The 12,550-nt window shown below is 43.0% G+C and overlaps 1 protein-coding gene across 1 annotated transcript in view; it reads left to right on the top strand.

Annotated features, from left to right (window-relative positions):
- Positions 1 to 12,099, top strand: part of LOC119401455 (large neutral amino acids transporter small subunit 2) — a 121,529-nt gene extending 109,430 nt beyond the window's left edge. The window contains exons 7-12 of the mRNA XM_037668277.2: positions 598 to 701; positions 3,703 to 3,799; positions 4,340 to 4,489; positions 6,289 to 6,373; positions 6,834 to 6,926; positions 8,051 to 12,099. Of these exons, the coding sequence (XP_037524205.1) occupies positions 598 to 701; positions 3,703 to 3,799; positions 4,340 to 4,489; positions 6,289 to 6,373; positions 6,834 to 6,926; positions 8,051 to 8,118 (597 nt within the window). The 3' untranslated portion in view covers positions 8,119 to 12,099. The remainder of the gene's footprint in view (positions 1 to 597; positions 702 to 3,702; positions 3,800 to 4,339; positions 4,490 to 6,288; positions 6,374 to 6,833; positions 6,927 to 8,050) is intronic.
- Positions 12,100 to 12,550: the final 451 nt, after the last annotated feature.

The following is a 12,550-nucleotide window of genomic DNA, read 5'->3' as shown; positions in this document are numbered from 1 at the left end:
CGCAAACAATGCGTAAAATGCGGAGGGGGGTTCGCCGGAGTGGGACCGCCACCTTAAGACCAGAACGAGAAGCCTGTAACTAAATCTTCTTGTAAAACCTTCGTCCTGCGCTTTCTGTGGCGACAACTAAATAACGCTGAATGTTTTTTTTCCTTAATTGCACGTTCTCGTAATTAGATAAAGCGAAGCCGATATTTGCTAGAACTCGTGCATTTAAATGCACCTTTCTTCCACAAACAATTTCCGACTGGAATGCTCTTGCTAAATCCATTTCTGAGGAGTCTGATTTTCAAACGGCACTGGAAAAATTGCTGTTTTAGTTATCATTTTTATTTGCTTGTTACCTAGTACGTATTATATGTTCAGTCGTGGAACCCTGCTTGATTGCTAGTGGCGTCATCAATTTGTAATCCCGATTTTTTTTTTCAGGCTACCTTGATTTTCTTTATTTTGTTTGATTTTAAACTCCCGATTTGGCCTGTTATTGTCTGCAGTATTGTGAAATAAATAAATAAATAAATAAATAAATAAATAAATAAATAAATAAATAAATAAATAAATAAATAAAAAGTGCTCAATCACTTTTGTTTCTCGCAGACCTTCGCTGAAAAGCTTTACGGATACATGGCCTGGATTGTGCCTGTGTTTGTCGCCCTGTCCACGTTCGGTGGCGTCAACGGAATCCTCTTCACCTCATCACGGTAAGCATTTTACTTGCGGCTGCCATGGTGGTACAGTGGTTGCGATGCTCGGCTACAGACCCGAAATTCGCGGGTTCGATTCTGCCCGTGGCGGTCGTATTTCGATGGAGGCGAAATCCTTGAGGCCCATGTATACTTGTAGATTTATATGCACGTTAAAGCACACCACGGATTTATATCCGTGGTGCTCAATTTGTTGAGGTCTATCGCATTTTAAGGAATCTATATCTAGGGCTCCGTGTTTTCGGATAAACCCGAAAAAATCCGATAAACACTCGCCGGTAAAAATTTTGACAATTCGGATTTATGCGATAAACCCCGATTTTAAAAGGGCATTTTCAAAGGTGAGAATCGTCAATCGAAAGGAGCGCACCTCCATCAACGGCAGCAACCTCGTAGAATATGCTTGCGTATGTTACAAGCTTTAAGGTTGTAATACAAACATTGTATTCAAGTATTTATGCTTGTATGTATACGTGTTTGCGTTCAAACCTTCCAGATATCTATAGGGCCTTTATTTTTCGTCAACAAGATGAGGGAGGCTGGAAGAAAATGCTGAGAAGTTGACTAGCTCCTGCCCCCCCCCCCCCCGCAGAAAAAAGTACACTTTGGCGAGTTTAAAGCAGTGCACATCAACAGCCTTATTAACAGGGTAAATGAACAGGAAATGAGAAAATATGAAAGGGTGGAGAAACAGTATTATCAGCAACAACGAAATGCATCTTCATCGAAAATAAAACTTATAAGAGCACATTGCAACAACTTATAATGCAAAATTTTAAACACCGAATTTCGGAGAATTGGAGATTTACATGAAATAAACTCCGATAGTCGCCGAATTTCCTCCCCCCCCCCCCAAGAAAAAAAAAAAAAAACCCGAAAACAAGGAGCCCTATCTAGATGTAAGCAGTACATGGGCTGAAACTTTTGCATTTACTTCATAACCTTTCGTTTTTTAAAGAAAGACAAATCATTGAAAATCGATAAATTTATAAAAACAACAACGCATTCGCATGTTGTATCCGGTGCATTTGGCCTTAAGTCGTACTGCGCCGTGCTATTTCGAAGCAATATTTTTCTTCCATTAAGTCTGAGTTCCCCAGGGGGTAAAAGCTCGGTCGCCCATGAGTAAACACTCTTTGCTCACCGTTATTCGAGACGTAAATGCTCGTTTCGCGCCGCGGCTTTCAGCGACTACAAAACACAGAAACACAGCGAAGCATCTGTCTTCTACGCGTTCGAGAAACGCAGTGATCGATGAGGCGTTCACGCACTTTCGCACCTGGCGCACCGTGTTATATGCGTCATACGGCACCGAAGTGTTTCGGAAACAGAACAACTTATTCCATGCAGCTTGAGCCTCGGCAGGCGACCGGGGTGTGCGCTATGCGCTGCAGGTCGAATGCGTCTCTTCCCTCGACAAAAATCGATGAGCGGACGCACGGGCAATCAGAGGTCTGGCGATCGAGACGTAAACGAAGCGGGTGCATCTTCGCCGTATTCGCAGTTCACATTCGCTAGCTGGGCTGTTGTTCTGATAACGGCCACCAGATGCCGACACATTCCATCAAAACACAGCCCCCTGGTGGCCTAGCCCGGGCCAGTAATTTCTCGTTGGGCCCTCAGTAAAGCTTATTACCTACCTACCTTAAGAAAGATTAAACAGCACAAAAAAGGCGGAACATGCACACTGTCTGCTAGGTCTTTTTCTTTTTGCGCTGTGTTATCTTTCTTAAGTATGAGCCAACTCGACCAAGCTTCCGTTTTATCTGAGTTGTACCCACAACTGTCTAGTGATTGCGGGTGAAATCGAAGTGATCGAGGCATTATCGCACGGAGGAAGAACTAAAGCTATATAAAAAAAGAGAGCATAACATGACACATTCAGCCTTGACAAGCGGATACTCCTCGTGACGCCGTTACCTCCACCGCAGGCACGTGCCATTCTCCGAGACTTTCGTCCACCATAGGATAGCTCGCGTAAAATGACGCAACACAACACTCTCGAAACAGAAGGTCTTGTCTACGCAGGCAAGGGAATGCCCCCCCCCCCCTTCCCTACGAAAAATATTCCTAGATAAGCCTCTGGCGAGAGGAGAAAGCGATAGTATTTGTCGAAGCCACATGGTCAAGACATTCTAGCTATCAACGCGACATAGTGGCATAAAAAGCCGCGATACCGACTCACTCTTTTCGACTGAATGGTCGCCATGTGGCTAGACCGAGCGAAACCAACGTTACTATCGAGCGATTCTTTTCGTTCTTTGCATTCATCCGCCATCTAGCGGACAGATGCTGAAGTGCTTTCATTGTTTCGGAAAAGAGGCGGGAAAGAATAGGTGCGCTCGAGTCGTGAGCTCGCGACGACTCGGATCCACGGAACTGTGGTCGATAAGAAGAGGAAGAGAATGAAAGTCAGGTTTTCATGTGCGAGGAATACAGGGAACGAAAATATACAGATGCATGTCTAACCCAGTTTTCTAAATAGGGCGAACATAGAACTGTTGCCCTTCGACGCGCATTTAAATGCAGGTGAAACGCGGGAATTGTTTTCTCTCATTGTGACTGCTGCTGGACCCATGGGCGGCGCCAGGATTTGCTTTTTTTTGTGTGTGTGTGGGTGGGGGGGGGGAGGGGAGGGGGGGAGGAAACTTGTGCGTTGTGGGACTTGAGTACGGGCTTCATTAGTTGGAATTCAGCGCTCGTCTTTGTCGTTCTTTCTGTCTTTTTTCTTTGCCTGCGCTATACGCAAGTTTATGCGTTGTGTTTTCACTATGTCTTTTCTCGGGGGGCAATGGGGAGATGAGGGGGCTGTTGGGAGGCGAAAATATTGTTTGGCCACTTCACTGACCTGTCCTTTGTGCGAGCTGTGGCAGTAACATGCAACGCCAATATACCATTGAGCTGTCTTTGAGAGTCGGAAGGATGCGACCCCCCTTCCCGACTTCCGCCGTATCACAAGTGTGCTAAGCACTTGAAACACCCTCCTGTTCCATTTCAGTCTTTTCTACGCCGGTGCCGAACAGGGTCAGATGCCCAGACTTCTGTGCATGATCTCAATAAACCGGCTGACACCGTCGCCTGCTGTCCTTGCTATGGTGAGTAACCGCTACCACGTGGAAGCCCTGAGTCTGCATGCTGCATATTCGCGGAATGAAACAAGACAGCTAAAGGTCACTCCACGTGCAAAATATTGCTAGAGTGTCATATCATAATAATTAATTAATTATAACAATTACAACTGCTTATTGTGAAAGGGGTCAAGGAAATATATTTTTATTTGATGGTTTGAGGACATCACGGCGACAACCTGACAACCTCGGCAACAGATCAACAGCGTCATCACTGAACAAAAAGGACAAACTGGTGGACAATATCTTAGAGAATGTCAAAAGATAAGAAAGTACCACGAATACGCGATGCAAGTACAGGAAAAACAAGAATAGACACTTAAAAATATATTTTATAGTTACCTTAGCGCAATGTATTGTGGTCTAGCAAAAAGTATTAATGTTTATAGATGACAGATTATTTCAATGAACATAGCTAGTTGTCATGTAATTTGCTAATTCAAATAAGTTGCGTATCTGACTCGATAGCCTATGTCGTGACGCGCGATTTCCTCTCAACGTTCGCAGTGCCTGCTGTCGCTGGTGTACCTGTGCAGCAGCGACATATTCGCCCTAATCACGTACGTGGGCTTCGCCACCTGGCTCGCCATTGGGCTCGCTGTGGCCACGCTGCCGTACTTCCGCTGGAAGGCACCGAACCTCAAGAGACCCATCAAGGTGCGTATACGGGCCGGGGTAACCGTACTTGCTCAAGTTTGTAGAACTTCAGGCGAAGCCGGAGGCTTGAAGTAATGGGATGTAGTTGAACAGCAAGTGCCGTCAAAGACAACGTTCCGACAAGATGATTGATGAAGATAAGTCATCTTATCGAAACGTTGTCTCCAGCGACATTCCCTGTTTTAGGGTTTCTGACAATCAATCAATCAATCAATCAATCAATCAATCAATCAATCAATCAATCAATCAATCAATCAATCAATCAATCAATCAATCAATCAATCAATCAATCAATCAATCAATCAATCAATCAATCAATCAATGGCCCTCTATTTTCATAAATAGAAATCTGCACATACAACGATTGTTTGGACGGATAGGCTAAAGTGACTAGTGCCCATGCAGTCCAGTACAATGTGCAACAAAGGATGCACAGGTCAGCTGAGAGGAAATAAAACCAAAACGATCATATAACGACATGTGCACGTATACATTTACTCGTGTAATGCGCACACGCTTATTAAATTGTAACTTATAGTTTGCTATACATAGGCTGTTATTAAAAAAAAGACAATGAAAATCAAATCAAACAAATTATACTCGTACCAGCATGCACACAAGTTTACATGTCTGGAATTCATATAAAATGTGACTAGTACGCCGGGCTGAAATTACGTGGTTTTAATGTAACGGAGCTCTTCCATATTTAAGTTTAATAAGATTACTGAAAGATTACTCAAGTTTAATTAAGCGCAGCTTGGTTAAGATCCAAATTCTGAAAATCAGAGGGTCGAAAAATGAAAGTTGAAACGTGACCGGGGAAAGAAAATTGTCAATCACCCGTGGTAGTATGACGTTACAAAGAAACTTATATCGATCTTTTTGAAGTCAGTGACCCTGGGCTCGGAATTGTCGATGAAATAATCAGCGGGACTCATATTCATATTTCATACCATCGCCTATTTCAGATGTGCGAATCAGTTGAGTGTTTAGCGTCTTCTAAACATTTATATTACGTGTTATTTTTCTGTGTTGCTTGGAATATGCGGCTGCTCTACACGTAACTGTTCATTTCGGACAATTGTTTCATTTCTGGACTATGTTACCCAGTGTTTCTGACGTATTTTTGTAAAATTGTGTATGTACTGTATTTTTGTCTGAGCTTGCGGTAGCTCCACGCTGCCCACGCCTTGTGATCCTAGGGGGCAGGGTGTTCTTTCAAGCTGCAGTTGCAGCTTTTCTACCCGGTCTCCTCCAACTTGTTGGAAATATAGAAAATTCATTTGAATTCAATTCGGCCTTGTGCTCCAATCTGCTATCCACCTGGTTAGTTCAGGTATTAGGGGGATCGTCAAGAGAAACGTTGGTCCCGGCTTCTGGTGCCGGACAGGGACGAATTTTCTCATAGACTCGGAGGGTATTTCTTTTCGAGAAGCATGTTTGGGTTCCGTTGTAGCCTCACGCTAAGAACGGGTAGTTGTCAAACGGCTTTAAAGCTCCCAATTAATGCTCCGAAACTTGGTGCCATACGTTCAGTGCTTCTTTCTTAGCAGAAGTAGAATGATCATTATTGTGGCTAACGTAGCCATTTGCTTTTGTATCACTGTAAGCTGCATGATAGCACATTGGTACACGTGAACAAGAATATGGATTCAGGAACACAAAACGAACGCGAATCAGGCGTTCTTGTGTCAGTTTTCCGATGCACGAATGCTATCTCTACAGCCCACAATAATACCATACCAACTAACCCCTGCCAAAGCACTTCTGAATGTTTTTTTGCACTTTCTCGATTGCAGGTTAACCTTATCTGGCCCATAATCTACCTGATCGCCACCGTCTTCATCACGATTGTACCCATGATTGCGGAACCCGTGCAAACTGGTGAGTTTCGCAAATTGCTCGGTACCACTCTGTTCGAACAATCAATTCGGAGAACCTTTATCGCGCCTCGCGCATTAATGAACAACACGTGGACGTGTCACCTCAGCATTTTCAGCTGGAACAAAGTCATGCTGACGAAGGGAACCCCGAACTTACGGTTCAGAAGTACGGTCAAATTGTGGCCCAGCGTATGTCTTCGTTGAACCTTGTTTTCGGCGCTCGTATGTCATCAAAATGTAGTCCACTCACCGAAACCACCAAGTTGCTTGGATCAAACACTTCTGCAAGGTAATTGGTTGTATAGGGTCTTCCTCTGTCGGGAACCAGCCTAGCGGAGAGAAGCAGCATAAAATCAGAGCTGAAAATTTGTAAACTCCTGTCTTCGGATCTGCATCTTCAATAAGTATATTATTGCTGTCTCACTACTTACGAATAATATAACAATCCTCTCTCATTACAGGATTCGGAGCCCTGATCATTGCCACTGGAGCACCCGTTTACTTCGTCTTCGTCTACTGGAAAAACAAGCCGCGGTGGATCCAAGGAACATTCGGTACGAGTCATTTATGTGATTCGCTTATGTGACGATGACTGCCTTCAGTGTGTTTATAATTGCGTGTAGTCTTAGCCAACAGGGGCGTAGCCGGACGTTCTTTTTTTTCGAGGGGGGCGGGGAGTTCAACCAACCTTTATATATATATATATATATATATATATATATATATATATATATATATATATATATATATATATATATATGTTCATGCGTGTTTGTATGTGTACGTGCATATATACAAAATTGAAAAAATTCTGGGAGGGGGTGTTGCGCCCCCAACCCCCTCCCCCTTTTGCTAAGCCAGTCGTAGTCAACTTCTAAAAAGTAATCTTTACTAAATTACTATGTTGCAGCACTCCCACGAAACTTAATCTTATACATAACTGACGCATATGAGATCTTACTTCCCCATGAGCCTACTGAAGTTTACGTTGCAACGACCGAGTTTCTGTCTAGAAAAAAAAAAAACCTGTTTTCACCTGTGCTGTGACTATACAGCATACTAGGCTGAGAAGACTGCTTATATTGGCTAGACTACGTGTACATCGCATAAAAAACAAGGAGCTGCTGGACTATGTTTCACAAAGTACAACAGCAGTGCAAGGAAAGATGGAGGTTATGAGTAGGAAATGTCGTTTAACAAGCAATGTTGCTGGAGCCCAGTTTCGAGAAAGACAGCGGCGATTTTTAGTAGCGGCGCTTTTATGTGTGCCTATAGGTCACCTTCGCCCGCACTCAATGAAGAGGAAGAGGAGCTTCTCGAAATGTTTATTGTCCAGAACAATCTTTGTTAGACAACCTTTCATCACTCTGGCATGGCAAACTGTTTAGCTGAGATTTATATATCGCTGTGGTGCCTCTTTGGGATTGCCTTGGGCTAGATTTAGACCGGTTTTCAAGCCAGCACGTGCCCTTTTTTCCTTCATGAGTTTACAGCCACATCAAGGAAGTAGATTTTTGCAGTGATAGTCTTGTTTCACACTGTACCGAGTACCTGGTATTACCGTGAACTAACTTTCTAGAGTGATATGTAATCTCATGGTATTAAACCTCCTTACATCCCTCACGTGACGTCACACTAATTCAGTCTCTATCTCTCTCCTTTCCGTTTCGGCTTGCAGACAGCGCTACGGTATTTTTACAAAAGATGCTCGTAGTGGTGGCCTCCGAAAAGCCCAAGGACGTCTAGGCGCACCTGGTTCTCTTGGAAGGAGCACTTCATCAACCGCCCACCTGCATCCCATCTGCAAGGGTGCTCAAATGTCGTCTTTGTCATCGTCGCAAAAAAAAGCACTGTCACCGAAGGGAAACCATTGGACACCATTGCTCGCTCTCGACTTGATCGCAACCGCAACAAAAGAGAGAAAACAAAACTGAAACAAAAAATCAAAGACACAGAACTGCTTACAAAGAAGTCAAATGAAAAAAAAAAGGCTGATGGAGTGAATCGAAACAAAAGAGGGTTATAATATAAAACACAATAGCACTGTTAGCGTTAAGGAGAACCGTGAAACGAAATGCCTCGCTGTAACAGATCCCTGGTTCACCACTGAGGTTCTTTTCCTGAGCATTATGGCAGAACATCTAAAGATACGGGACAGTGAACACACAGGACACGTATTTGTATGTCCCTTATTTTGCGCTCTTATGCTATAATATTCGTGAACCAACCAGCCCATGTAAGAAGCCTTGCACGTTACATTTTCCCCCTACTTTTGCGATAGGGTGCGATATTATTTTATCTCATTTACGAAAGGACAAATACGTTCATTGTATGAATGCGCTGATCATAGAGACGTGCATCTATTCTGCAGTGTTTAGCTTTTCTGCAGATATTTTTACGTCTGCCTAGCTTAGATGCACGAATTCGTATAGTGGCATGGCGGCGAAAGAAGTCACTTTGTTATCCGATGAACGAACCTGTGACAAAACGGAAGTACATATTAAAAAGAAACGGCGAATGTTTCTTCTGCGTGTCGGTTGGGTGAGAAGAAAATCTAAGTCGATCTCACGTTATATGATTCGGAATCTTGAGGCACAGAGGTGCGATTCTCAGTCCCGCAAACTTGTGTTCACACATGTCTACACCAAAGTCTGGAAGGTGATCCCTTGTTGCAGTTACGTATGGTCTTGACTTGACACAATTCATTCACAAGCTTTAATGTTGCCATCTTGATTTAACACATAAATCGTATACGTAAAGGTCCAGAGACAACCCCACTTGGTGTGGTCGACTCCACGACGCGGATTAGCGGCTCTGTAATGTACAGTCACGGACATTTGAAGTAGCAACAGGTTATAGGAATAGGCTTTACTAAAACGCGTTCTTTCGTTCTTGTTCCAGCCAGTGCGCGTAAAATAGGCGTCATTTTGGCTTGCACGTCTAATTTGAGGTCTGGACGATCTTTAGCAACCATGTGTTGGTGGTCCTAGATGGTGCTCTGGAGTGATAACCCTCAAAATCCGTTATATTTGATCATTTCTTGTTACGGTTCATTGGTCCATGACTACTTCTAAAGAAAATATGTAATGGTCTACCGAACTTATCGGTCTCTTAGAATTCAGTGATCTGCGACAGCGAGGCAGGCCGTACAAGTACATATATATATATACACTGTGTGTGAGTGTGTGCGTGTGTAGGTAGAAACGTGTGTACATATAAGCCGGTATGCTCGTGAAACATATTGCACGTATATATTTTTGTAATTAAAATATTAAGTTTGCAGAAAAAAAAGATACTTTGAGGAGATGTTCCGAATGTCTTTCAGTACCAATGCTTCCATGAACACGCGTAGGAACAAAATATAGGAGTGGTATCTTAGGACGTCGGAGGATAGCTCTTTCGGATGCCTGGCACATATCGAATATTTGCAAGAGTTTCTTGGTTATTTTTTTTTTATTTTTGTCATATTGTATAATTGGTTCAGATTTGGACTGTAAACACACACGCGGTGATCTTATGACGTCATTGGATAGTCTTGTAACTTATTTGATTCAAAGCATCTTGCAGAGAAGTTGGGCTCTGAGAAGGTGTAAATGGCACTAGCAAGAAACCTTTCATGTTCACTTTCTACGCAAGCTTTCATTTGGAGGAATTGATTAGACTTTGCTGGTTAAACGTGAAGTCGCTGGTTAAACATTAGTTGCTTGAGTACGAAGCAACTATTGCATTGTATGGGATCACTGCATTAGGAACAGATCCTTGCTGCACTAAGACTGAGTCTGAGTTCTCAGAAGTATTTGTAACTTTGCAAAGAGTGTCCTTGAAATGATTACATTTTTGTGCTCATGCACCTAAGTAGCTTAATCAAATGTCATCTGTTACGTACCTTGCAAATATACGTTCATGTTTTGTATTTATAATGGACTCAAGGATCCGAGTTCATCATGTTATGGCGTTCTGACACTTGGTACACTCGAACCTAACACCATGGAGGATCTGTTGCCAGGGGACGTCACGACACTGTGATGTCACAAAACTCTAGAATGGCGATTTGCCTTCTCACGGCCGATCTTTGTGCAGTAACTGTCACTTCTGAAGAAGCGTGAATGTTAGGCGCATGATTTTCTTCTATTTTGTTATCACACATGGTACTGCATTTACAGGAGCAGTCGCAATTGCCTAGGAACAAGCCAGGCGTGCGTAGTGAAAATCGTACTTTGTCGATACTCGTAAATGAATTCAAAATCAAATGGTTCCTGACCTTTTATGACGTGGACGGTTATGAATTACCAAATTCTTGCGCCTTCCCCAGGCTTTTAGTGACATGTTGGGCAACACGCCTTGCTTTTCTTGGGAGTTCTGACTGATACCGAATGTGTGGTTTCAATTTCACTGTACGGCTTTGTTTTTGTTTCATGGACGGTGCAATACGTGCGATCAAAGAATAATTTCCTACATATGTATTGTTTTTGAGAAATGTTCGACTTCGAGTAGACATGGTATGCATTTCTTCTGCACAGACAAAAGAACATCAACACAAAAACTAAAATTGCACAAATCATCGATGTTTACAATGTCAGTCCGGATGTAGTTGGGTCACCTAACGGCCTAGCTAGTTTTTCTGTACTGCACTCTTTGAATAGGCCATTCGCGGAGAGGAAACTGAAGAACGTCAGTTCTTATGGTTAATTCTAAGGCACAAATAAAAACAAAGGGCAGAGTGTTCTCGACTAAGTTTATTAGAAGAGCAACGAAATGAAATATGCGATCTGTTTTTGTCTTCTGATTGTCATTACATTTCTGTTAACCCATTAAGAAATATTATGACAAATAATTGTCGTTGTGCATTAGATTGTAACTCTTATGTGTTCAAAGGTACCTCGCTGAAAATGGTGCTAAATGCTTCAATTTACGACATAAAATTAGATGACGGGAATAATGGCTGATGCCTCCCACTAAAGTCAGTTTTTTACTGTGAAGAAGTCTTGCTTTCACCGAATTTTACAAATGGGGCTCAAGAAGAATGTTAAAACACAGCTATTTACTTTTTTTCAATATTTTCGTTTTTGCAAGCCATTACTCTATGTTTCGAAAATTATGCTTATATCTTTTTTTCATAATATAAATATTCGCAATATCTGCGGCAACATCATCAACGAAATTCCCTTACAACGTTACTAATGTAAGCATGATAGAATTTGCACTGTTTTTGTTAGGTATATACATCATGAACTATTTGCCAAAATTCGTGTTGTCTTTCGTAAGGTCCTCTGTTTTGTTATTATTTCAGCATCGAGGGCCCCGTCAATGTTGGCAGCTACGCAGAATGGTTTTCGGACTCGCAGCGCAAAGCGACATTGAATGAAGTGCATGCGAGTCCTCACGCACGCAAAACTTGGTGACGTAGTATGACGTACACGGTTGAATCCAAGATGGCGGTGATGTTTGAACAGCAACAAACTTTGAACGGTGTACAATTTACACGGCTGTGCTCGGTGACCGTTGGCTACAAAGTGGCCGTTTCACGTTTTTTTTTCTTTTTGTCCTTGAAGTTCTTCATTTATGCTGTATCATTACGGGACGCGTCCCTGAATTTCATTGCGCATGCGCAGCTCTAAGATACATGAGTAACTCGCTGAAGGAAAGGTGTGAAAGTATCGATAAGTGACGACATCATTGTTCTCGATATAGAAAAAAAAAGGCATTAAAATCTTTTTTTATACCTGTGTTTCCTTTATTCTTCGTTTTGTTTCAGTCAAACCTTGGTTGCGGTCGAGGTATTTGTCCTATGTCTCTTCCGAAGTGCAAGCACCAGTAAATAGCTCTTAGGTGTCAATGAAGACCAATGTGCAAATAGCTGCACATCACGTGATCCTTAAGGCCGAACGACATGCAGCGTTTTTGCCGGCGTTCGTCTGGCGTTTCGTTCCCTGGCGTCACTCGGAGTCCACGCTCAGGACGTTCCAGACGTCCGCCTCAGGACATTCGCCTCGGGACGTTCCAGACATCGGCAGCGTCGGCATCGACGCCGGAAGCAATTCGATGAACGGAGAGCCAGTCAGCGCGCGGCTGGCAGCGACTTCCGCCTACGTAATGGCGTCGTCGCTGCTGCTGAAATGGCAGCCGCCCGCCTCAGATCTATTTAGTCGTCGCCGTGCACTGTGTGGCCCGCAAGTCC

This window comes from Rhipicephalus sanguineus, chromosome 8 (assembly GCF_013339695.2).
Source record: "Rhipicephalus sanguineus isolate Rsan-2018 chromosome 8, BIME_Rsan_1.4, whole genome shotgun sequence".
NCBI lineage: Eukaryota > Metazoa > Arthropoda > Arachnida > Ixodida > Ixodidae > Rhipicephalus > Rhipicephalus sanguineus.
Note: the sequence above shows the minus strand (reverse complement) of the source record. Positions and strands in the feature narration are given on the sequence as shown.